This window comes from Melospiza georgiana, chromosome 17 (genome assembly GCF_028018845.1).
Source record: "Melospiza georgiana isolate bMelGeo1 chromosome 17, bMelGeo1.pri, whole genome shotgun sequence".
Lineage (NCBI taxonomy): Eukaryota > Metazoa > Chordata > Aves > Passeriformes > Passerellidae > Melospiza > Melospiza georgiana.
The window spans coordinates 7,260,546-7,285,800 of NC_080446.1; the positions used below are offsets into that span (position 1 = coordinate 7,260,546).

General features: G+C 54.9%; 2 protein-coding genes across 3 annotated transcripts; both read left to right on the plus strand.

The window, feature by feature from the left end:
• Window positions 1-8,452, plus strand: TPX2 (TPX2 microtubule nucleation factor). Of its 2 annotated transcripts, none has more exons than XM_058036218.1 (16): window positions 1-105; window positions 351-476; window positions 670-778; window positions 1,325-1,456; window positions 2,127-2,249; window positions 2,672-2,805; window positions 3,114-3,271; window positions 3,673-3,844; window positions 3,961-4,099; window positions 4,465-4,681; window positions 4,898-4,996; window positions 5,670-5,846; window positions 5,967-6,113; window positions 6,658-6,769; window positions 7,424-7,611; window positions 8,061-8,452. In XM_058036218.1, the coding sequence occupies exons 1-16, from the start codon at window positions 3-5 to the stop codon at window positions 8,169-8,171; spliced, it is 2,247 nt and encodes a 748-aa protein (XP_057892201.1). In that variant the 5' UTR covers window positions 1-2; the 3' UTR covers window positions 8,172-8,452. The 2 variants fall into 2 exon arrangements, with proteins under 2 accessions (XP_057892201.1, XP_057892202.1); XM_058036219.1 differs by having other exon boundaries at window positions 7,445-7,611.
• Window positions 8,453-15,031: 6,579 nt separating this feature from the next.
• Window positions 15,032-20,795, plus strand: MYLK2 (myosin light chain kinase 2). The gene is made up of 12 exons (XM_058036566.1): window positions 15,032-15,974; window positions 16,071-16,602; window positions 16,727-17,028; window positions 17,880-17,985; window positions 18,199-18,292; window positions 18,401-18,510; window positions 18,691-18,832; window positions 18,986-19,056; window positions 19,282-19,410; window positions 19,716-19,868; window positions 20,236-20,368; window positions 20,715-20,795. Exons 1-12 carry the CDS (start codon window positions 15,032-15,034, stop codon window positions 20,793-20,795), a joined length of 2,796 nt encoding a protein of 931 aa, XP_057892549.1.
• The last annotated feature ends 4,460 nt before the right edge of the window (window positions 20,796-25,255 follow it).

Sequence of the window (25,255 nt, forward strand, 5' to 3'; positions counted from 1 at the left end):
AGATGTCTAAGCCAGAGTCCCGTTATTCTTTTGATGTCCCAAACATCTGCATCGATTTTGCAACTCTGAATGAGGACGATGTGCACAATGCAGATTCCTGGTTTGGTAAGTTGCTTCTAGCTCCTTGAGGTGTTCCTTGTTGGGTGACACCTTGGTGTGATCCTTGTTTTGGGCCTGGCTTCTGTGCCAATTAATCATGATGTTAAATGTATGGGGTTTCTTTTGTTCTGGTTTTTTGTATTTAAAATTTGGCATCTGTAACTCGCCTTTGTTTACCTCATAATGATATTCTGGGGTATTGTTAACAATTCCTAACACTGTGTATAGTGAAAGTCTTTCTCTCCTTACAGATGAAAAAGCCAATCTGGAGAATGTCCCTCCTGCAGAAAATGTGGCAAAGGTCTCACACTGCAGCCCTGCTTTGTCAAAGCCTGATGTTGTTCTGTCTTCTGTCCCTTCACAAGAAGTAGTGAAGAGTAAGCTGGCATGGTGTGGCAGGGAGGGAATAAATAAATTTTACCTGCTTTTCACTAACAAAATGGGAAGATCTCTGTCTGGCTTTTGTGGGGCCATCTTCATATACTCTTATCTGCAAGGTCTCCTGTGATTTTACTTGTTGTTGTTCTGTATATGTGTGTATAGATGAGCTGACTCTTGCCCCTTTCTCAGGTGAAAACGATGGTGAAGCAGAATGTGCCCAGGGCAACACAATCCCTCAGAATATCATCGGGTCCCTGGCAACCTGGAGAGCTGCTGCCCCTGCAGAGGCCCCTCAGAGGTGAAATGTTTGTGTTCAGTTTGTACAATGATTGATGATGGTGTAACTAAGCAGGTCCTTGCTCTCAGGATCTGCAGTTCTAAGCTGTTCTTGGGGAATCCTGTGGGGCTGGAGTTCTCCAACATGGAGATGGTGCATTGGGACATCTGATCTGCTGGCTAAGCTGGAGGGGCAGTCTCCAGGGTGGAAATGTAATGCAGTGTCTCACATACTTGTCAAATGAGACTCGGCAGCACCAGGAGCTTCTGGAATGTGAGGATATCTGAAACTGAGGTGGCTTATAAAGTTTCTTTGTTTATATCTGCCTGACTTGGGCAGAGCTCATTCTTGATATGAGTGCAAGGAGCTCTGCATGCTCATATATAGCAAGGAATATTTAGTTTATGGGTTGTTAAACTTTAATAAATCGTGCTGCGTTTGGATTGTTATGTCAAACCCAATTTGTGTGGTGGAGTTAGGGGATTCACTGACATAAATGTGTTATCCAGGTCAGGTGTGTCCTCAGATTTGTGGGAAAACTGACCTCTGCTTTCTGTTCTACCCTAGACCAGGCAGGAGACTGGCTCCAAAGCAGGGGAAGACCCAGCAGCGCAAGCAGCCAGGCAGAATCAAAGCAGAGAAAATTGATAATGCCCTGGAAACTAAGGAAGATGTTCCACCCATGAAGAAAATGAGGCTGTATGTCATCCAAGTCCTTCTCTTTAGGGCTGGGAAAAGGGCTACAGCTGTTCCTTTGGAAAGGGTTTCCACCTGTGTGAGACAGTTCTTACAGGAAGGTTAGGGGGTAGTGGCTGCAACGGTTGCTGATACTGGTTTCATGAACAAGAAATGGCTGTAAATGCTGAAGGAATTGCTCTGTTTGGAGGTGGAGATATGAATTAAATAAGCATGGGTTTCTTCACCTTCTTACTCAGTGTCTGTCAGCTTTAAATTTGTTTGAATTTATCCATCCAGAAGTCATCAGGCCGTCATTAGCTATGAAAGAGTCACAGCCAAAATATTTCTCAAATTAACTTAAGCACTAAAGTATCATATGGTGATAAGCTTAAGGTCAGGAAATTGAAGTGTGATCTTTGAAACACTGCTGTATCTCAATGATCTACAGTGTAACTCCCTTCTCCAGAAACGTTCCAAAAGCTCAGTAATTCATCTTCCCTTCTACAGCCTTAGAGTACCAGAGAAAGCTGGATGGTCGATACCTCGGCCTGGGGTGAGGTAAGGCCAGCCTGGCATACCTTAGACCTCACCAGGTGTTGGGAAGTTATGCATGGTGGTGACAGCTGCAGGTAGTAACTTATTTAGAACACAGTTAATTCAAGGTGTTTGCCCTAACAACTTTTTCTTTTAGTTCTGGTAGCAGAGAGAAGGTGACAGAAATGTCCACAAAGAAGGAGCCCCTGCAGGATTCTGAGCTCTCTCCAGGGAGAGGGAAAAGCAAACAGACCATGCCCTCCACGCCAACAATGTTGAAGTACGTGGCTTTCTTGTGACTTGTGTGCTAATCACAGTTGATTTAGGTGACAGCCCTGGCTGTGTGTTTTCAGCTTCAACTTAACATGTGATGGTATCACATTTAGTAAACACTGGGTCAAGGCAACAGTATTAGGATGAAATGTGCTTCACAGCTGAACCTCTGCACAGAAAAGCTTTTGCTTTTCTTTTGAGGAAAAAGTTGTTCTTCCTAATAGGTCAAGAATGCACACAGCAAAGGGATGTGCAGAATAGCAGCTAGCTGTGAGATTTCTTGAACAAACAAAACCTGAGCAGATCTCTTTTTATAAGTGGTGATGCTCCTGCAATGAGGCTGGACATAAACATGTTCCTTGCACAAACATCATGCTAATAACCAGGGAAGCAGAAAGGCATATCTTAGTTTTTAATGTGCTTATGCAGGAGGACCAAACCTTCTAGCAAGACAAAGAGTACAGAGGAGCAGGAGCTGGAAAAGATGCAGCAGTTGCAGCAGGAGGTTGTGGAGCTGCGGAAGAGGAACGAGGAGTCTCTGAAAGCAGCTATTGCTGGAGCAGGTGGGCTCTGCCTGAATTGCTGAATGGAGCTGCATTGGGCTCAGCTGGAGAGTGCTGCACAGAGCTGTGCAAGTACCTTTGAAAACAAGCATTTCAGACTTTGCAATAAATGTTAGGAGCCATTTAATGTAGATCAGCCCCTAAACTGCCTGGAAACAGGTGGGTTTGAGTTATGCCATATTTTGAAATGTTAAAGATGAGTTCTCTAAAAATTTACCTAGTTGTTAGAAATCAAATGCTTTTTTTATTTCCATAAATTGTACCCCACAGCAAAAGTCTTCCAGTCCTTACATGTTCTTTTTCTCTAGGACAACCTGTGAAGAAACCTGTTGGTCAAGTAACAAAGCCAATTAATTTTCACTTCTGCACGGAGACTAGAATTAAACAGAATGCAGAAAGCCAGGCTGGGAATGAGTACAAGGAGCTGGATTTTGCAGCAGTCCTGAGGAAGCATCCCCCTTCTCCGGTGAGAGCCACAGTGTTGCCAGCACTCAGCTCACTGATTCTTGCCATCACCTCCCTGCTCCTTGTGCAATGCTTGGGCTGATACCCACAGAGAGGTTACCACAGGAGGCAGGTGTTGTGCAAATGTGACTGCAGACTTCCTGTGTCTCTGTTTTGCCACAAGACTCCAAAGAAGCCTTGTGGAAAAAGGAGCCCTTTTATGTCAGATCTTCCAGTCATTCCACTTTGTGCTTTAATCTGCTCAGTAGAGTTTCCCAATATAACTTGTGCATTTTCAGACTCTTAACACCTGTGCTTAATGTGAGGTGTTATCTTAATGTGAGGTGTTATGTGTGCCTCAGTGGGGAAAGGAAATGTCATCAAAACCTCCTGGCCATACTGACTGTGGTTTTCTGTCTCCAGATGCGAATGCCAAAGGGGCACACTGTCCCCAGACCTTTCAATCTGTCCCAGGGAAACAAAAGAAAACATGAAGAAGCCACAACAGAATATGTGTCCTTTGCTGAGCAGGTAGAAGCGTTCCAAAAACGCACACCCTCTCGTTACCATTTGAGGAGCAGGAAATCTGAGGAAGGTGAGTTGTCCTGGCTGTGTCCACAGCAAGAGATGCTTTGACTACTCTGAGCAAATGGCCTGTGATTGTTGTAGGCCTTGCCATTAACTGCTGGTCTCTGTGACTTGAATTTGTAGGCTCAGTTTCAAAAAAGCCAATGAAGGCTGGGCCCACGCACCCCAAAACACCAGTGCTGCGAACGAAGCAGCGCTCGAGACCTGTCACCTGCAAAACTGCTGCAGAGCTGGAAGAAGAGGAAATAGAGAAAATTCAGCAGTAAGTAGGGGTTTACCCTTGTCCTCCAGAGGATGATTGAGATTCCTTTAGGTTGTTCATAATTCTTTAGCTCTGATTGTAGGGGAGTGAAATATAAACAATTCATTTTGAAGAACGTGCTCTTAGGAGAGCTGATCTTGGGTTGAGTACAGCTTATGATGAGTAAAGCAAACCCAATATAGCAATGCAACCTGCATGCATTTCAAAACCTGTCTGTAGGCAAAGGTTTGGATTTCTAGGAAAATAATCTATAAGATTTTCCTTATTAATCTTGCTGTTTTGAAGGCAAAGGAAGAATTGCTAACTCTAGCTGCACACTAACATACAACGTATAACTGGTGACTGTTTCCATTGTTCCTGCATAGGTACAAATTCAAAGCACGAGAAGTCAATCACAAAATCCTTGAGGGTATGCCACTCCTGCCCAAGAAACCCCCTGTGAAGAAGCTCACCCAACCTATTGGCTTTCAGCTGGAAATAGAAAAAAGGATTCAGGAGCGTGAGAGCAAGAAGCAGCAGGAGGAAGAGCGCTTTGAATTCCATTCCAGGCCATGTCCCACAAAAATCCTGGAGGATGTTGTGGTAAGAAGTTTAATAATACCCAGGCTTGGGAATTGATGGCAATGAGCTTCCAAATGTTTGTAGCTATGTTGCATTATGTGTTTAATGATCTCAGTAAACAGTGTCTGTCATTAGGTAAGAACTGCAGTAGGTACATCCTGTGCTGTCAGGTTGTTTCTCTGAGGCGTTTTCTTGGCACTTGGCCTTGGGTAACTCCTTACTGGCTTTTCTGAACAGGGTGTTCCAGAGAAGAAGGAACTTCCTCTTACAGTTGCTAAGTCTCCAGCCTTTACCTTGAGAAGCAGGACCCGTGTGTCTGGCAGAGAGGAGAAAAAGGTAACAGTTGTGACAAGGCTGGAGCCAGGCCCAGCTCTCACTACAGTGCCTGCTGTGCCTCTGGATGTGGGTGGGATGCTTTGGGGCTGGAAGCCCCTTCCTTCCCTCCTGTAAGCAGTTCCTCCAGTGGTTACCTTTGCCTGTGCCATTCATTTGACACAATCTGGTTATTGCAACTCATTTTACGGAAACTGAATTCTCATTAAAAATGAAAAAATTCAAATGCTGGGGCACTGATGAGGGTTTCTGAGGTGTTGCTGCTATAAATGAGGAAGGTGAACTGCTTAGATTTCTCATCCTTCCCAATTCTGTCACTGAAGGCAGATATTACACATGACTTTTTTTCTCCCTGAGATGGGGAGCAGGATTCTGAAAGCTTCACATCCTTCTTCCTTTCCTTCTTGTCAAGAGGATATTAAATAATTACAGTCTAATTTGAATGAGTACTAGAATTGAGAGTGGTTTCATAAAAGGGAGAATTGGGCCTGTGGTTCAGGATGCCAGTAGATTGGTATTTCTTGGATTCCTAATTTTTGCAGTGTCCACTGTTTGTGTGACCCTGCTGTGTTCCTTATCAAAGGAGCTCATTCAAAGCTCTCTGTGGCTTTGCTTGGCAGGAGTTGGAGCCCATACAAAAGTAAAAAATCAGACCCTAATGCTAATATCCCTTTAGGAAAAAGAGGAGGTGGCTGTGATCAAAGCTAATCCTATGCCACATTATGGAGTGCCCTTCAAACCCAAAATGCCAGAGCAGAGGCATGTGGAAGTTTGCCCCTTCTCTTTCGATGCCCGGGACAGAGAACGGCAAATACAAAAAGAGAAAAAAATAGAAGAACTACAGAAGGAAGAGGTAAGAATTAAAAGCTACCTTGGATTCCACTTCTTCAGTAAAAAGAGTGTGATAGGATTTGGTGTTGTCTATTAAACCTCTGAGGAAAGGACAAGAAATATTTTGAGTTGTTTATTTCAGGTGCCAAAATTCAAAGCGCAGCCTCTGCCTTACTTTGATGAAGTGAAACTGCCAGAAAAGAAGGTCAAACCTGCAACTCAGCCTGAGCCATTCCATCTGCAGGTGGATGAACGGGGAGCTGCCAAGCTCCAGAGCTGGAAACAGCAGGTAGGATGAAAAGGGTAATGGGAATGACCAGACTTTAATCAGCTGGTGGAGTTGTGCTTGACTAGAGAAACCATCCTCCTTGAAGTGAATCAGGAGCTGAGTTGGAATTTTTCTGTACTTGGCATGAGACTTGTGCTATTGGGTTAAGGATTGGTCAATGGTTTGTTTTTCTTTTTCTCACTTAGTGGTAAATTATGGGATTTACCACAATTGTATGAACAGCTGTGGGGCATTTTCTAAGCACCTGCTCTGTGCAGCTGAATCTTTTTGCTGACTATCTCCAGGAATTTATTGTCACATAAACAATATACTGCTTTTCTCATGTGAAGCCTGCAGTGGACACCTGGCTGTTTCTTCAGGCTGTTTTTTGGCAAAGCAACTGTCAGGCAACAAGTGACACCAATTTTTGGCTTTAATATAATTTTCTATGGAAGTTATTTGACTGAATCAGCATGGCTTTTCCAGTGTAGGGAGTGCTGGAGTCTGGGTCAGGGGGAGATGGTCTCTTTCTGACTGGCGCTTGATGTGCTCTCTTCTCTTGCAGCTTGAAGAAGACTTGAAAAGGCAGAAAGAGGCAGCGTGTTTTAAAGCTGGTCCCAACACAGTGGTGTACCAGGAGCCTTTTGTGCCCAAAAAGGAACATAGGATGCTACCAGGTAGAGTTGCAAGTACTTGTCACACTGGTTTGGCTGATAGCTCAGAACTGAGGCAATTAAGTGATGTTTTTTCTGGCTGTTGCCTCTTCTTCATCAGCACAGCCAATAGTGCCTTGCATTTAATCAACTAATTGCCTAACAGCTTGTGTCCCCTGGGAGCAGGGGGATTTCCTCTCCACCCCCCTGTCCTGCTCCAGCATGGCAGCTGTATTTAGAAGCTCTGCTGCAATTGGCAGATGATTGATGTGTGCCAGCTCAGGATAAGGGTACTGAGAATGTGAGGAGCTCCCTGCAGAGACAGCTGGCATTTCTGCAGCGCTGTCACTCTTTCCCTCCCGTTTCTAGTGAGATGAAGGCATTTACTGCTTGGGTAGGCTGAGATTTGTAGAGCATAAAACCAGCCAAAAGCTTGTTTGTACTAACAATTGTGTGCTTGCTCCCTCCCATGAGAACACCCATGACGGGGTGACGTCTGCATTAACACTGCTCACGTCTGGGAGTAAAGTTTTGTCTTTTCCTGAAGCCTGGAGGTATCTCCTAACCACCCTTGCCAGAGGGAAGCTCTCCAAAGGGAGGCTTCCATTGACATTAGTGCTGCTCTGCTTTACCTGACTCTCTTTGAACCAATGTTATCTCCTCTATTTCTAAACTTAGAGAACCTTTCTGGTTCTGTAGTTCCTGAAAGCTTTGAGCTGGCAACAGAAAGAAGAGCAAGAGAACGGCAAGAATTTGAAAAGCGATTGGCAGAAGTAGAAGCCTTAAAGGAGAGTTATGAGGAGCAGATCAGGCAGGAACAAGAGGAGCTTGAAAAGGAAGAAGTTGCTAAGCTAAGACAAGAAATGGTAAGTGAGCTGTTTGTGAGCAAGGGCTATAAAGTAACCAAAAGGAATGTGAGAATATCCTTAAGGAGCTAATGTCACAGTTGAGCTGCACTAGAACTGCCTTTTCAAGGTTCCCTTTTGCAAATTGATGACTCACTAACTTCTCAACTGATTTAAAAAAAAAACAAACCTATAAAACCATGTAAACAAAGAAGGCAGCTGTGCTGAGATGGCTGAATTTTGGAGCTGCACATTTGTAGCTATCAAAGCAGAATGATCTTAGTAAAACCCACAATCCCAACATGTGGTGTACATTTTCCTACTACCTCACTCCAGTGCCCAGGGTGGTGTGGTGGTCTCAGGCAGATGCCTGCCTTCACCTCATCCACAGCTCACCTGCAAATTTCAGCTTCATCATAACTGCAACCATTTGCTTTGTTTTGCCCTTGCTTATATTTATTTTTCCACAGGTTCACAAGGCAAACCCAATACGCAAATACCGCAGCCTGGAAGTGAAGTCCAGTCATCAACCACTGACTGTGCCAAAGTCTCCCAACTTCTCAGACAGATTCCGAATCTGATGAGCATCCACATCCACGTGACAACTGCTGGGAGATCCCATCCCTCTCCACTCCCTTGGTAGGGAGAGAGGGAGCAATTGTTTTTCCATGACTGCTCAGTCTGAACTCCTATGCTTGGTTTCATTGTTGTACTGAGTAGTTAAACTCCACCTGAGCCCGTGGCATTTCAGCAGTGCCTCCTGGCCTTGCTGTGTATACAGACCCTATCTTCTCTAGAGACTAAACCAAGTTTTGATATTGCATACAGAGATTTTATACCTAACTAAATAAAAATTCCAAATCTACTTGCTGTCTCTGGCTAGTGGGCTGAAGCCCTTTCCTGCAGAAGAGTTTTTGATAAAGACTGGCTACACAGATGTGTGCATCTGGCACAGCTGCCTTGTTTTTACACTAAGTGTTATTTTCAAGTGTCTTTTTTTTTTTAGCATTTTAGTCTGCATTTAGCTTGAATTGTGTTAAGAGAGGTTCCTTCAAGCCAGCGTAGTGCTGGTCTGACCTTCCTTGTTGATGTTTAGATGACCACAAATATAAATCTTGCCCACGCTTAAAGGTAGTTCTTTGTGTATATTAGTTATTAAACCATCTTGCTGTTTTATAGCTGAAGTCCTGTTTGGGGAGCCATTTATCTGGCAAGTGGCTTGCTGTGAGCTGCTGCCCCAGCTTCTGCCAGTACAGGTCTCTTGGCTACAGAGCCATCAGCATCTCTGGCTAGTTTGGGCAGCAAGCAGAACTAAACAGCCCAAGTGCTCAATTGTGCTGGAGGACAAAACTGCTGGCATTGTGAAGAGTGGACACATCTAGATTAAAGTTTTAATAATTATTTCTTACTTAGTGTTGTGCTCTGATTTCTTACTTCTATATTTTGCTGAAATACCTGCTCACACCCATGAGCAAGGCTGCTTGCTACTGTTGTGCTGCTTAGCAGAGGGGAGGAAATGGGAATTTAGAATTAATTTATCGTAACTGGACAAACTTGGTTATTTGGTGGTTATGGAAAACATTTGCTTTCATTCCTTCTGAACTGGGCTACTGTTCAAGAAGTATTCCTAGAGTGTGTAGATTTTTGTTCAGCGTTTTGGGTGAAAAAGAGTTCAAACTAGGTGTTAAATTCCACCTAAGGGGGTGCTTAGAAATGCTGTCTCATTCTTGCCAAAGTGCATCAAGCAATTGCTATTTTACTTCTAGATTGAAAGAGTTAACAGTGGAAGAAAGTCCTTAGAGACCTAAATTCTAAGATTAACATTTATTGGACCCGAGGGATGATGTTTCTGCAGGAATTCTCCTAAAAAGTGTGATGCTCAAGAGATGTCATTGCAGAACAGCTGGGGTCTATGGGAGTGTTTTCAAGAGCACCAGCCTCAAACTTCAGTGCTGGGATTAAAAGAGGAAAAGTCACCCACACTGAAATACAAGGATTCTTCAAAAAAAAAAAATTTAAAGTTTTATGTAGTTAGAACTGAGGAGCTGGAGAATGAGATCCTTGGGGAAGTACTAAAGGGTGAATGACTCTATGGCAGTGTGGGTTCTTGGAAATGGTAAGTTCAGACATGGCTCCATTTTGCTCAAGTTTCAGCTTTTCCTTCCCTTCTCTTGAGGATCTTTGTGTAGCTGTGGCAGAGGTTGGCCCAAAGGTTTGATCTAATCTCCCAGTCTGCCTTCAGCCACATTTTTCTGACTTTACTGATAGCCTTGTGTCCCTGAGCTGAGAGTTACAGGACAGCCAGAAAAACTGCTGTCCCTGCTACTGTGACAATTTGCAGGAGTGGCTGGAGCACAAGGGCCATGTCAGCATCCTCTTCTTGAAAATGAAAATCCATGTGGATCTGCCCTGTCTGCCTTAACCCCATTTCTGTTGTGGTGGGGCTGTTCCCTGTGATCTGCTTACTGGCTGGGGACATCACAGAACCTCAGATGTTTTTTCCTCGAGTGCCAGCTCTGGGTAAGGCGGCGTGTGGGCAGCAGAAGCAGCAAATATTTATGATGAGTCAGGGGGAAGCTGGAATGATGATGAGCTGCTGAAGAATGTGAAGGCAAGCAGGGAGCAGCCCCTGAGCCCTGAAGGATGAAGCAGCTGGATTTCCCTGATGGCCCTACATGGCCTCTTCTGCCTTGAGGAAGGAAAGGGTTGTGTGCCTCACAGCTTGGCAGGATTTTTTCCCCAATGGTATCATTTGGGTCTAATAAAAGACATTACATCTTCCCCCAGCCATGGGGTCTTGTATTCCCCATGCACTGCAAACAGGGGCAGGAGCCTCAGGCAGCTGTGCCTCCAAGGCTCTGGGGTATTTGTATGAGCTTGGAGTCACCCACCAGGTTCTCACGGGCTGGGGTGTGGGACCTGTTCTCTTAAGTAGGAGGGAAGTGGTGACATGGTGGGAAAACTGCTCGAGTGTACAAAGTATAAAAATCATGTCCTGAAGGAGCTGGATGTTGGAGAGGATGGGATTTGGCCAATGCTTCAGCAGGAAAAGGATGGCAGGTGATTTTTTCTGCTGGGGAGAACAAATTTACAGGATGGGAGCAACAGCCTGGGATTTAACTTAAGTGCTGTTGCAACACCTCCCTTTAGAGTCAGGGTAGGTTGAGAAACTGATGTAAAATCTATGTTCTCTGTGTGGATTTTGCAAACACATTTCTGTATTCCAGTACTCAAAGGTCATCACCCTTACGTGCATGCCTTGAGAGCAAGGATTTGGAGGAGAGAGGAGATCTGGGCACAAAATCTTCCTCTGCTATTCTAGTTGGGCTGTACTCAATTTGTTATCAAAATAATTTGCTGAACATAGACTAGGGCTGGAACTTAAAGGCAGCCAATGTTTTCCTGGACTTTCATGTTGATTGCAAGATCAAATTATCTGGTGAATAAATTCTTATCAAAGGGTTTGATGATGCTCTCAGATCACAGCTTTGCTTCTCCCTCTGTCTCCACTGGGAAACCTTTGCAGTTGCTTGTGTGACCTGGCCTGAACCTGGCAAGAACTCTTGGATCTGGGCAGGTCCTGGCGCTGCTGCTGGTGGCCACATCACTGGATGCTCTGTTGATGATGTTGGGGTTTTTCCTTGTCTTTCCCCATCACCTTGCTGACACCTGTCATGACACGATGGTGGAAGCCCTGGTTCTGATGGAAGCAGTGAAGCCAGACAGCCCGGCTGGTTTGTGTTTCAGCAGCATGGCTGGGATTCAGGTGGGGATGTTGTTCAGCCTTCGCTGCCGCTCGATTTAGCAGGGGTGTCGGGTTTCCCGGGAATGGGCCGGCTTTGGCCCCGCTGGGCCTCCCTTGCCAGGGTAAACGTAAAGGTTAAAGTGTGCTGCCGCAGTTGTGACAACGGCGTCGCCAGGGAACGGCGTGCTTGAGGCGCTGCCAGACAGCCCCAGGACAGGCTGTTTCCCAGCTGCAGCCAATGTAGGCTCTGGCTTAAGTTCCTGAATGGGAAGGGAGAAAAAAAACCCCAAGCCCAGGCTGAGAAGCCTGGGTGGTGGCTGGTTTGCAGAGCCCCAGGGCACTGTGCTGCTCCCTGGGCATGTGGGTTTGGGCCAAGGCATCTGAAATCCTGGGGTGGAACAGATACTGTCTTTCAATTCTACAATTCCTTCTTCCCAAAGGTCTGATTTCAGCTTATTTCTCTCTGCCCACAGATGAATTTTACCTGTGATAATGCCAAACCATGGTTCCCCCATTGCCTCTGGAAGCCATGGCTCCCCAGTACCTGCACCCAGGGCTTTGCTTCCTCACCTTGTGCCAGAGATTTGTGCCCAGACCAGCCTTGCTCCCAGGGAGTGTGGAAGATTGCAGGCATCCCAGAAAGGCTGGCTGGTGTCCAACTGCTTGCTCCTGCTCTCCTTGGAGAATTTTATCCCAGTGTCCACCACACCAAGAGCTCCCAGGGGGCTGTGGGGCATGGCTCTGGCTCATGCCTGGGCATGGATGTGCTTCTTCCACCTTGCCAGGAGGGTGCAGAGCCAAAGGCTGGCGGAGTGGTGGCAGTGTGTGCCTGAAGTGACACTGGTGGCCTCCAGGTGCCTGGCAGTCCAGCTGGAGGAGGAGAGAGGCAATTCCAAACTGTGTGTTGGCGATGACAGTCAGTGGGCAGAGGCCCCACTGGCCAGGCACAGCATCTGGCCAGTATTGCTGACTGTGGCTCTACAGAGGCCAAGGTGGGGACTCCCACTCATCACAGGGGTGGTGGCTGTGCCAGGGCTGGGCAGTGTGTGTGTCATTGTCACCAAGAACTGTGGCTGCTGGTGGTGCTCCAACCTCTGCTTGTACCCAACTGCATGAACACACCAGTGAGCTGGAGCTGTGTGCCTGCTCCTGCATTATCCCTGCTGGTGCTCATCACATGCCAACTCCTGCCTTGGGTTTCAGGAAAGGAGCTGGCTTTGCTGAAGCCACAAATCCCAGCTGTGAAGGCTGGAGTGGGACAGCTCCTCATCTGCCCAGGAGTCCCCCCTGTGTCCCACTGAGCAAGTGTTGCTCTTGCATTGAGCTGTTGATGGTGGGTGCCTCAGGCCAGCACAGGGACAGGTGGGACAGCAGCACCTCAAGGACAGGAACGGCTGTGCTCCCATCCTGGCTTTTCTCAGTTTCAATGCCACATGGGAACCCCAGGCTGTGGCACACAGGGGCTGGTAGCTCACTGGGAGCTGGGATTTGCCCATGTGGAGCAGCAGCACTGCCTGAGCAGCGTTGGTCCTCCTGAGAGGTGCTGCAGGCAATTTGAGCACTGCTCTTGTGGGGCTGCTGCTGCTTTTTGGTGGCATTGATTCAGCTCCATCATGGATGGCACTGGCCAGGGCAGCCTCCCCACTTCTTTTGCTGCTGTAGCCTCCAACCCTGCCACAGGTAAGGTTTAAACTAAGGAGAGAGCAAAGCAAGGTTTAAGCAGCCAGGTTTGGTGTCCGGCAGAACCTGAGCTCTGTGTGGGGTGGGGAGCTGGGAGGCAGGACCAGGCTGGCAGAGGCTGAGGCTGGAGGAGCCCAGGGTAACCTCAGCCTCCCCGGGGGCACCTGGCCAGCCTGGGCCTGGGGAGAGTCACACTCCTCCCGCAAAGGCCAGGATTCAGCCCCACACAGTGCCTGAGGTGTGTCCTGGGGTTCAGTATCCCAGAAAGAGCTGGCAATGCCTGTGCAGCACCCATACACACAGCCCAACCCTGCTGGAGCCTCCAGCTCCTCTGTTTCTTTCCCCGATTCTCGAAACACTTGATTTTGCAGAAAATAAGTCTTTCAAATGGTTCCTGGGGAAAGCTGCAGCTGCTGGCCAGTGCCCAGCTCCCAGCTGCTGCCACCTTCATCAAGGCCCAGTGGCAGTGCCCAGAGGTGCCACATCATCCCCACAGAGCCCAGAGGGCCAGTGCCAGTGGGCAGAGCTGGCCACAGCTCACCAGCACCATCACCAGCTGCTCCTGGCCGCCATCCCCACGGGCTGGCCAGTGGCCACCTTGTGTCACCTATGGGCACCTTGGAGGGCCTTAGCCGCCTCTACCCTGTCCAGCTCACCCAGGCCACCCCCATGGGATGGTTTTGGGGTGTCACTGTGCCCAGTGCCAGCCCTCCCTGTGGTGCTGTGCTGGAGCAGGAGGCGAGTCCATCCCTGTCCCCTGCCCCGCGTCTGCGTGTCCCCGGCCCACGGGGGACAGGCGAGAGTGGCGTGTCCTTTGAACGGGCTCCAGCAGGAACAGGTGCTGGGAAAGGCGCAGTGGGCCGGCTCCTGCCGCTGTAAGGGATCCTCCTCTGCCCCGCTAATCCGGCTCCGTTACAGCCGGCATAGAAGAGGCCGCTCCCCCCGGCGCTGCCACAGTGCGGATGCTGCCCCGCTGACCGCCCGGGCACCGGGACCCAGGTAACGGGGCCGGGGGGTCTGATCTGGGGTGGGGTGATGGGGGGTCCTGCAGACAGCAGAGCCCCCAGCCGTGGGAAGAACACCTCCATCCCCACGGGCTCGCTGTGCTGAGCTGTGGGATGTGGGAGCGCTCACCAGGGACTGCTCTGCCACAGCTCCTGTTCCAGCAGAGCAGCAGCAGCTTCCCCGTCACTGGGGTGGTCACTGCTGGGTTTGTCCTGGGGCTGGGCTGTGCCGGGCTCTGCACGGCTGCACAGGGAGGTGCTTGGGACAGGGTGAGGAGACATGACCGGGCACAGGAGGGCAGAACAGCCCAGGGGATTTGGGGATCAGGGGCTGGGCTGGAGGCCAGCGCAGGTACAGGCACCAACAAGGACTGTTGGTGGAGCTGGGTACCCCCGGGCCGGGGGACGGGCAGCGCTGGCGGCTGCTGGGTGCGGGTGAGCAGATGGGTTTGCCCGCGTGGCTGGAGCTCCTGTGCGCTTCAGGAGGAGCAATGGTGGGGCAGTGCCGGGAATGCTCACCTCTCCTGATCCCCACTGCCAGCCTGGGGCCGGAGCCGCTGCCTCCTGCCGTGCCACGGTGGGATGTGGCCCTAAATTGTCCCCTGGCCGCGCCGCGCTGGCTGCTCGCACGGCGGAGGCCGCGGGCACCCGGTGACAGGTGCCGGCTCAGGCCATCGATCAGTCACCGCGGGCAGATATCGGGGCACAATGGGACCGGCTCTGCTGGCCACGTGGGGTCCCTGGCTCGGTGCCGCCGGCCCGGGAGCCGCCGGCGGGGCGGCGGGGACACAGTTCCCGCCGTATGCATGGCAGCAGCTCATCCCTGCATGGCAGCCGCTCATCCCTGCATGGCAGCCGCTCATCCCTGCAGCAGCAGCGCTCTGCCCGGGTGCTGCCGACCCCTCTGCAGGGTGTCGGGGCCGGCGAGCCCTCAGCTGCCGCTTTCTGTCCCGCAGGAGCCTCGCCGAGCCGGGAGCACCGCAGGGCAGCCTGATCCTGCCTGGAGTGTCCCATGGAGCAGGGTGGAGACACCGGCGGGGCTGCAGGGGCAGCACCCCCCGACCCCGAGGGCAGCGCAGCCCCCGCAGCTCCCCAGCCCCAGGCGGGGACAGCGCCAGCCGCCACCGGGACGCAGGACACGGGCACGGGTGGGCCTGGGCAGGAGAAGGCTGGAGGAGGGACGGCAGAGCCGGAGCAGGAGGCACCTCTGGCCGCTCCAGAGCTCCGGGATGGACGGGGAGCAGCTCCAGGAGAGGAGGATTCGCCTGTGCTGTGTGATGGAGGACAGGCAGCATCCACCGGGGAGAAGGTGCCAGCTGCCACTGAGGCCCAGAGTGCAGGGAAGGATGAGAAAGAGAAGCCTGGGAAGAAGAAAGCTCCAGCTGCTGCAGGGGAGGTCAAAGGAGGAAAGGCTTCAGCTGCTGCAAAGGCTGAGAATGGAGGGAAGGATGAGCCCATGGAGGGGAAGGACCTGGCTGAAACTGAGGCACGGGATGGAGGAAAGGACAAGCCCAATAAGGAGGAAGCACCTGGTGGGTCAGGGGCTGAGAGTGCTGGAAGAGCAGAGTCCACCGAGGAGAAGGCTCTGGCTGCAGCAAACTCTGAAGAAGGGAAGGCAAAACCTGTGGAGGAAACAGCTTTGGCTGCAGCTCAGGTTCAGGATGGAGGAAAAGGAGAGCCTGCAAAGGAGAAAATCACAGGGGTTGCAAAACAGGAGGTCCCAGCCCCTGCTAGAACTATGGATGAAGGGAAGCAAGATGCAAAGGCAGAGCAAGCCCCGGCTGATACCAAGCTTGCAAAAGAGAAAACCACAGCTGCTGCAAAGGAGAAGGCCCCAAATGCTGCAAAGGCTCAGGATGGGAAGAATAAAATGGTAAAAGCAGAAAAAGCCCCAGCAGTTAAAAAGGCCCCAGATGGAAGCAAAGAGGAGCCCACAAAGGAGAAGCCTCCAGCTCTGGGGAAGGAAAAAGCCCCAAATTCAGTGAAGGAGATAGCCCCAAATTCAGTGAAGGAACAAGCCCCAGCTTCAGTGAAGAAGAAAGTCCCAGATTCAGTGAAGGAGAAAGCCCCAGCTTCAGTGAAGGAGAAAGCCATAATTCCTGCAAAGGAGAAAGTCCCAGATGCTGCTAAAGCTCAGGATGGAGAGAAGGCAGCAGCAAAAGCAGAGAAAACACCAGCTGAAAAAATGGCTCAAAGTGAAGGCAAAAAAGAGCCTGCAAAGGAGAAGTCCCCAGCAGCTGTGAAGGTGCAGGATGGAGGCAAGAAAACTGCAAAGGTGGAAAAATCCACAGTTGCATCGAAGGCTGGGGATGAAGGGAAAGATTCTAAAAAGGAGAAGGTCCCGGCTACCACAAAGGCTCAGGATGGAGGGAAGAAAGCTGCAGAGGTGGAGCCTCCCACACCTGGAGCAGAGGCTGGGGATGGGGCTGCAGAGCCCACGGAGGCCGCGGCCGTGGCCGTGGTGAGGGCTCAGGGTGAAGGGGAGGAAGTGTCCAAGGGGACACAGGGACAGCCCCCAACAGTCCCTGAGCCCCCACGCCCGGCTCTGCTGCAGAGCCTGAGCTGCCCAGCTGCCTGCCACAGGTACCCACACCCTGCTGGGATGGGGGGATCCCCCTCGCTGCTCCAGGGAGCCCTGGGTGCCCTCTGGGTGCTGGGCTCAGGAGCTGCTGCCTGGGCTCTGCTCACCTCCCACTCCTGCTTCCAGGGAGGAGCAGCCCTGGGCAGAGATGGAGACAATAGAAGAGGAGACCACGATGGTGGAGCCAAAAGAGGGTCTGACAGAGCCTGGCCATGGCCCACCAGCCCAGGGGGACCTGCAGCCCCTGGAGCTCCCCGGCACCCCTCAGGAGAGGACATTGCCCAGTGCCCCAGGGCAGCCCCCGGATCCTGCTGGGGTGGTGGAGCAGCCTGGACCTGGGGTGGAACCATCTTTGACAGAGGCAAAGCCACCCCCCAGCCCCTACCTCACCCCCGATTTTGGGAAGGAAGACCCTTTTGAGATACTGGGTAAGGTCATGAGGTGCCTGCCTTTTCCTTATCCCCTGGACACTCTGGGGAGTGACAGCCTGGGAACCCCTGCCCTGCTTGCTGCCCACACTGCCCTCCGTGCTGCCAGCTCCTGTCCTTGGCTTGTCACCTGCCTGGTGGCCTCCGAGCTCCCCTTTCACTGTAAACAGGGCTAAATACGTCGCGTCCCCTCCTGGCCTGCTCTGGCCACACTGACTGTGAGGAAGAGGAGCCTGGAGAGTGACAGTCACTGTCTGGCTGGTGGCAGGGGACAGCATGTCCTCATGTCCTGCACCACTGTCCTTGTGGGGATGGCAGGGCTTGGGGCAGTGGGTGCCTGTGGGGATCCCTGTGAGGCTGGGTCCTGCTCTCCCCTGGGAAAAGGAGGCTCAGGAATGTGTGCAGGGGGTGCCCTGTGAGTGGGGTCTGTCCTGGGAGGGTGAGCAGAGGGTGGTGGCGTGGAGGGGGATTGGTCTGGAGAGGGTGACAGACAGTGACACGGCCTGGAAAGGGTAAATGTGACATGGAGGTTGGTCAGGGTGGCTGTCATGGATTAAGGTGGGTGCCATGGAACAGGGTGCCGTGGAGGGGAGCGGGTGCCATGGAGCAGAGTTGGTGCCATGCACGTGAGCAATGCTCTGGGCAATAATGACAAACCCTTCAGGGGTTGCTGCATCATCCAGTGCATCCCCAGCCAGGAGCCTCTGGCTCACAGCCCAGCGCTCAGTACCTGGCCACATCCTGCACCCACAGGCTTGGCTGGGTGCCTGTCTTCACTCCTAACCGGGGTACCCAGAGTGGGGTCCCTGCACAGCAGATTCCCTGCTCAGCTCCTCCTTTGGCTTTGGCAGACGATGTTCCCCCGCCGCCAGCGCCCTTCGCCCATCGCATCGTCACCCTGCGCTCCGCCAGCGTCAGCTCCCAGTTCAGCCTCAGCTCCAAGGAGATCCTGGGCGGGTAAGGAGGGGCCCCAGTGCTTCTCCTGGCACTGTCCCACTGTCCCTCCAGCCTTGGCCAGTGGCCTTGTGTCGGTGGGACTCCTCTGGTCACCATGGGTGGGTGCCTCGGGCAGTCAGAGCAGCACCACAGGGCGGTGTGAGGGTCCCCAGCAGCCTGGGGGCTGATGGTGGGGGCACTTCTCCCTCACTCCCTTCCTTCTTCTCTCCACAGGGGCAAGTTTGGTGAGGTTCACACGTGCACAGAGAAGGAGACGGGGCTCAAGCTGGCAGCCAAAGTGATCCGGAAGCAGGGAGCAAAGGACAAGGTCTGAACGACGCCGGGCAGGTGGTGGCAGTGTTACACTCTGTGTGTCCCTGGTGCGGGGACAAAGCCCGTCCCAGGCTGACACCCCACACTGGGGCTCCTTCTGCAGGAGATGGTGCTGCAGGAGATCGATGTCATGAACCAGCTGAACCACCACAACCTCATCCAGCTCTACGACGCCATCGAAACCCCCCGGGAGATCATCCTCTTCATGGAATAGTGAGTGCCTGTGCCTACCCTGGGGCTGTCCAACCCCAAAATGCCACATCCCACTCCGGCTCTGCTCAGCACCCCGTGGTGGAGCTGGGCCAGAGCCCTCAGGAGGGCGAGGAGCTCTGCAGGAGGATGGATTGGGGCAGGGAGCACCCCAAAGTGACCCCAGGGTCCATCCCCATGCAGCGTGGAGGGTGGCGAGCTCTTTGAGCGGATCATCGACGACGATTACCACCTGACCGAGGTGGACTGCATGGTGTTCGTGCGGCAGATCTGCGAGGGCATCCGCTTCATGCACCACATGGGCGTCCTCCACCTCGACCTCAAGGTGCTGGGGGTGACAGTGGCAGGGCCCAGGGGGACAGCCGGACACTGGCTGGCTGTGGGAGGGGTGCCTGTGGGTCAGCACTGCTCTGGTGTGGATCTGTGCAGTGGGGATGTCCTGTCTGGTGGTGGGGCAATGGTCACCCTGTCCCCACAGCCTGAGAACATCCTCTGTGTGGCTGCCACTGGGCACATGGTGAAGATCATCGACTTTGGGCTGGCTCGAAGGTGAGGTTTTCTTCCTCAGCTCTGTCCCTCCTCCCTCTTCTCCTTCCACCCTTCATCTCTGTGTGCCTTTGGGTACCAGGAGCCCCAGGACTTGCTCCAGGCCATTACTTTGGCCATGGCACTCCATGACTAGCTGGGGAGGGCAGCATCTGCTGAGAGAGGGGCAGGGGTTTGGGGGAGCAGCCTGTCCCCCTTGTGCTGACTTGCACCCCTCCTCGGCTGCAGGTACAATCCCAATGAGAAGCTGAAAGTGAACTTTGGCACCCCTGAATTCCTGTCCCCTGAGGTGGTCAACTACGAGCAGGTCTCCTACACCACGGACATGTGGAGCATGGGCGTCATCACCTACATGCTGTACGTCAGGGCTGGCAGGGGCTGCCAGTGCCATCTGGGGAGCTCTGGTGCTGGGGCACAGCCCCCCTGGGTGCAGGGCTGTCCCCAGACACCTGGCTGCTTGGTGGCAGGTGGGGGTCCTGGATGGGGAGATGCCTGTGTGGGCTGGGGGGCAGGAAGAGGCTCAGCCTGGCTGCAGGCAGGACGGTGGCAGCCCTTGCCTGGAACATCCCTGGAACATCCCTGGCCAGGCTGGCTCTGCTCCAGGGGGTCTGGGAGGTGCTGAAGCCTGAGAGCAGCTGACTCCTCACCTCCCTCACCCCCAGGCTCAGCGGCCTCTCCCCCTTCTTGGGTGACGATGACACCGAGACACTCAACAACGTGCTGGCTGCCAACTGGTACTTTGATGAGGAGACCTTTGAGAGTGTCTCCAATGAGGCCAAGGACTTCGTCTCCAACCTCATCATCAAGGATAAGAGGTGTGAGGCTGGCAGTGACTGTGGGGTCCTGGGATGGGCACCCCCAGAGCTTGCCCAGGTACCACACGCTGCCTCTTCACCATTGCCAGCAGCATCCCCTGGGTTCAGCACTGAACTAACCCCATGGGGCTCTGCCCCACTCTGATTGTCCCCAAAGAGCCCTGTATCCCTGCAGGGACGCCTGTCCCAGGCAGGATGTGCTGGACCCCTCAGAGTCCTGCCCAGCCCCACCAGTCCCTGGGAACATTCTCCCATCTGGTTCTCCCCTGCAGGGTTATGGGATTTGGGGGCTCTGGAGGGGCTGGAGAGGGGGTGGTTGGGGCTGAGGAGCTTGAGCAGAGTTGAAGCAGTCTCATCTCTCTCCCAGTGCCCGGATGAGTGCTGACCAGTGCCTGCAGCACCCCTGGCTCAATAACCTGGCAGAAAAGGCCAAACGCTCCAACCGGCGCCTCAAGTCCCAGGTGCTGCTCAAGAAATACGTCATGAGGAGGCGCTGGAAGGTGCGGGGTCCAGCAAGGGCACGGGGGTCAGCAGCTTCTGAGGGGGCTGGGAGGGGCTGCCAGGCTCTGCCTGTCCCGGTGGGTGGCATCTGTAGCACGGAGAATGGCTTTGTCTCACTGTGCTGCTGGCAGCTGGGACACGGGGCTGGGGACCCCTGAGCGTGGATGCCCCTGAGGTAACATCCCCATCAAGCACAGGTTCCTTTGTGGTGGTTATTCCTGAGCTGATCCCAAAAGCAGCTTTGAGGGGCAGGAGTAGTGTCAGGCCCCAGAGCTGGGTCTGGCTCAATCTTTGGTGCCACAGCCCTTGCCAGAGGATGAGAACCTTTCCTCTTCCCTTTCACAGAAAAATTTCATCGGGGTGTGCGCTGCCAACCGCTTCAGGAAGATCACCAGCTCAGGGTCCCTGACAGCGCTGGGCATCTGAGCTGGGCTCCCAGGGGAGCCGAGGCCAGAAAGGAACCACTTGAGAGGGACCCCCACTCTGAGAGGGACCCCCACCAGTCTGGAGCAGCTCTGTGGAGCTGGTCCACAGGACCACATCACTGCTCAGTCTCAGACTGTGAGGCTGCTCCGGAGTGAAGGTTTCTGATCTCAGCTCTGGCCCTGGCCTGGCTGCGTGATGCCCGACCTGCAGCATCTCTGCTCTGCTCACGCTTCCTTCTCGTGCCCTCGGAGGAGCAGCAAGGCCATTCCGGTGTGATCCCGCTGCCTCGGCCGCCTGGCGCTTGCTGCTTTGGACTCTGCCTGTAAATGCCGCAGCCCCGCCTGCCCTCGCTGCCGCCGGCCCCTGCGCTGCCCGACCTCCCTCCCCAGCTCTGCGGCTCGGCGATGATGCTGGAGGGCACCGCGGAGCCTCACCCCGGTGCTTTGGCAGCGGAGCCGGGGCTCAGGCACCTCCTCCCGGCCAGCTGGGCATGTGGGAGCGGAGCTGGCCCCGAGCTGCTGCTCGCACAGGAAGGGAGGAAGCAGCAAGCACGCTTCCAGCGGCGTCCCCAGCTGGGAGCCAACGAGGAAAGAAGGAGGCTTTGTGTTCCCGCTGCCCTCCCTGCCCTTCGGTTCTGCCAGCGGGGGAAAAACACAACCTCTGCTTCACCCGTCCGCGGCAGATCGCGGTGAGCGAGGCGGGCTAATGCAGAGCAGCTGGGCCGCGCTCCCGCTCCGGCCGGCGCCGCTCACCCGACCACCAACACAGCGGAACTGCTCGGCCGCCAGCTCCCCGCCCGTGCGGGGGCTCCGCGGGACCGCCGGGACCGGCAGAGGGGAGAGAGGCGCTGCCCCAGCTCCCGAGCCTTGTCCCGAGCCCCGTCCCCTTTGCCTGCACCACTCCTGGCCTCCTCGTGCTGCCAGAGAATGGGCAGCGCCCGGGATTTGCAGCGTCCAGAGGATGGGCATCCCCTGGGATTTGCAGCATCCAGAGGATGGGCATCCCCTGGGATTTGCAGCATCCAGAGGATGGGCATCCCCTGGGATTTGCAGCATTCAGAGGATGGGCATCCCCCGGGATTTGCAGCATCCAGAGGATGAGCATCCCTTGGGATTTGCAGCATCCAGAGGATGGGCATCTCCTGGGATTTGCAGCATCCAGAGGATGGGCATCCCCTGGGATTTGCAGCATCCAGAGGATGGGCATCCCCCGGGATTTGCAGCATCCAGCCTTGCCCACTGCAGGAGGGGATGGGGTCCCCCAGCTTTGGCTTTTGCCGTGGCTAAGCCCCCCAAGCCAAGGCTGTGTGTTTGCTCTGGAGCTGCCTCTGCCCTTTGTGCCTGCTGGAAAAACATTGGGGAGAGACACGGGGAATCATTGCTGCTCACCCCACATGGCTGCAGCAGGGGAAGGGGCTTCAGGCTTGTCCCCAGCGGGCAGGAGCCACGGCTGGTGGGACCCTGCCCCATCACGGAGCTCTCCACAGCGCTCGCCCTCTTGTAAATAAATGTACAGGTCTGCCCAGAGCCCACAGCTGCATCTGGGGGCTGGGGGGGCTCTGCTCCCACCGGTGGGGCCTGACAGTGGCAGGATAGGTGAGGTGAGGATGGGAAGCAGAATCTCATCTCCGTGGTAGAGGGAATGGGTCCGGGCTGTGCCGTGCACAGGGACCACCTGGTACGGCCTGGGCAGGGCTGTGCAGGCACAGCGCCAAGGGTTTCTACACACCCAACAGCTCTGAGCAGCCCGGGGGGATGGGGGAAGGGAGAGTGACTGCATGGATGGGTGGATGGATCAGCTGTCAGTCAGACGTGTCCTCACATCTTCAGCATCTGCCCGTATCGGGTGGGATGCCCAGGCAAGGGCGGGTGGGAGCTGGTGTCGCTTTGCCCAGGGGAGCTGTGGCTGGCCCTGAAGTGGTTAAAGCTGCCACGGCCCGGGCTCCGGCGGCCGCAGGCGTCCCTCCCAGCCGCTTCCTGCCGGCAGCCTTTGACCGGTTCCTGTCGGTGACCACCCCGCAGGCCTGGACGCCAGCGCGGCCCCATCTGGTTCGAGTTACGCTCCACGGCGGTGACGTCTCCTTCCTGCCTGGCCCCAGGAGCCGCGATCGCCCCGGTCCCGGCCCTGGCCCCGGCCGGCCCCAGGGGCTGCTGGGCCCTGCTGTGGGGTGGCCACGGCGCTTCCAGATGGAGCATCAGCCCCGGACACTGCTGGCACCCTGAGCTGCTGTAGGGGATCGGCTCCTGAGCGCTGCCCTGTGTGTGCAGCTCTGCACAGAGGGATGCACGGACACCAGCAGTGTGTGGGACCCCTACCCCACAGCCCAGTTTAGGTCCTCTAGTCCCCTCCTTCCTACCCTGGGACCCTACAGAGACACACACTGGGGCTGGATGAGGGGGGCTGACCCCCATGGAAGTAGCTGTGATCCCATCCTGTGCTCCCAGCTGACAGCTCATGAGCCCCTGAAGCTGCCTGGAGTGAACAGGTCCCACTGGGGCCAAATGCTCCCGGTCCAGCCCAGGCCACCACAGCCAGGTCCATCCCTTATGTGTGGGGTCCTCATCAGCCCCAGGGGTGCAGTCTGGATGTGCACACGTGTGCCCTCAGCATCCATGCATGGAGCACACACATTCCCCAGGCACCCCGTCCCTGTGGCTCCCACCCTGCCCGCAGAAACGAGAAACAAACGCTCCCCAGGCAGTGCAGGGAGGGAAGGGCAGCGGGCAGCGCTCCGGCAGCGGCAGCAGCAGCAGGTTCGCCCCGTGACCGAGCGCAGCGAGTCCCGTTCGCGGCACGGCCCGGGATGGGAGCGGGCGAGCGGGCGGGGAACCGGGGCCACCCACAGCGAGCGGGGAGCGAGCCAGGGAGGAGCGGAGCCGGGAGAACAGCGGGGTGAGGGCGGGCAAGGGGAGCACGGGGAGAGCGCACGGCTCTGATCCTCACTCCCGGACAGCGCAGGACGCGAGTGCCCATCCCCGGCGGCTGCTGCAGCCTGGGGACAGCGGGACACGCCGCATTTCTCCCAGCACAGGGAGCCCATCGGGGCACAGCGTGGGGCCGGGGCCGTGCGTTCCCAGCCGCGGCGGGCGATGGGCCCGGCCACGCTGCGTGGGAACCAGACGGCCCCGGGCACGGCTGCGGCGCTCGCTTCCTCCCGCGCCCCCGGGGACCGGCGAAGGAGGGGCCTGAGGTCAGCCGCGCTCGCCGCCCGCCGCTCCGGAGACGCCAGCATGATGTAGGCGCTCAAATATTGTTTTCCACTGGGCAGGGGAAAAAAAAGCGAGTAAAGAGAGGCCCAGGGCTGAGTGGCGGTCCCCGATGATGAAAGGCGGCCCCCCTGCCCTGCCCGGGGCTGGGACGCAGCCATGGCCCAGCAGCAGCGTCTGGGGGCTGATAAGAGAGCTGACGTGGTGCTCCCGGTCCCCGAGTGACGGCAGCGCTCCTCCGGGCCAGCGCGGCCCCCGCAGGGACCCCCGAGGCTGGCCAAACTGGAGTCCCCCCGGCCTCAGGGATCTGGGGGGCTTTGACACAAAATTGGTCCTCACATCAGCACGGAGAGCCCCTGCTAGCCCTGTGTCTATCCTGGGGCTGGCTGTGCCGTCGGGTCTGGGTGCTGCTGCTCCTGGAGAGCTCCCTCTAACACGGATGGGGGGGTGCAAGCACAGCCCCCCACTCTGCCAGCATCACTCTGGCCCCACTCCTGTGCTCAGAGATGCTGGCTCAGGTGTCCCAGTGCTGTGTGGGAAGGGGCTGGTGGCCAGGCCCTATCTTAGGGCTGTGTGGGGACCCTGCCCACCGCAGTGTCCACCATTTGGGCCAGTTGGGGCACATCCCTGTGCCCAGCCCAGTGAGAGCAGCGGTGACTCAGCTGGTGCCTCTCCACTGGCAGCCACCCTGCATGATTCAGGTCACAGGAATCCACTTTCCTGGCTGTTCCCATCAGAGCTGCAGCCCCTGGCACAGCCCATCTTTGGGGCTGCCCTTCTCTCAGGGTCTGCAGGGACTGGTTGGAATTCCAGCCAAGCACTGACACAGCCACAAGCAAGGACAGGGAGGGGAGGGAGCCCTGTCCCCCCCATAGCAGAGTCTCCACACTGTGCCACAGCCCCTGGTGACTCTCTCTGGGTCCATTTGCAGGGCCACACACTGAGGCTGGTGCCACTTGTGCCACGTGTGACATCCTGTGAAAAACCAGGACCTTGGAGGGGTCCCAGGCCCAGGGAGGTGGCAGTGGGGCTCCACTGGGGGATAACTTCTGCTGCAGCTCATCCCCCTGACCCCAGGGACAAAGTTCCCTCGTACTGCCATGGGATGGCACCTCAGGGGCTCCTGGCTCCACAGTGTGGCAGAACCTTGTCCCCAGCATCTCCCTGGGACACAGGACTGGGGTGTAGGTGCCCTGACCCAGGCCATGCCCTGTCCCCACAGGGCCTCACCATCCAGTCAGTGATCACTGATGG

What these genes read in the sequence shown, in the direction of transcription:
- TPX2 (XM_058036218.1), top strand. Translation starts at nt 3, where the DNA reads ATGTCTAAGCCAGAGTCCCGTTATTCTTTTGATGTCCCAAACATCTGC. An exon ending in TCCACGCCAACAATGTTGAA is followed by an intron (nt 2,250 to 2,671) that starts GTACGTGGCTTT and finishes GTGCTTATGCAG; the next exon opens with GAGGACCAAACCTTCTAGCA. An exon ending in GGAACATAGGATGCTACCAG is followed by an intron (nt 6,770 to 7,423) that starts GTAGAGTTGCAA and finishes TTCTAAACTTAG; the next exon opens with AGAACCTTTCTGGTTCTGTA.
- MYLK2 (XM_058036566.1), top strand. Translation starts at nt 15,032, where the DNA reads ATGGAGCAGGGTGGAGACACCGGCGGGGCTGCAGGGGCAGCACCCCCC. An exon ending in TGCCCAGCTGCCTGCCACAG is followed by an intron (nt 16,603 to 16,726) that starts GTACCCACACCC and finishes TCCTGCTTCCAG; the next exon opens with GGAGGAGCAGCCCTGGGCAG. An exon ending in TCCAAGGAGATCCTGGGCGG is followed by an intron (nt 17,986 to 18,198) that starts GTAAGGAGGGGC and finishes TTCTCTCCACAG; the next exon opens with GGGCAAGTTTGGTGAGGTTC.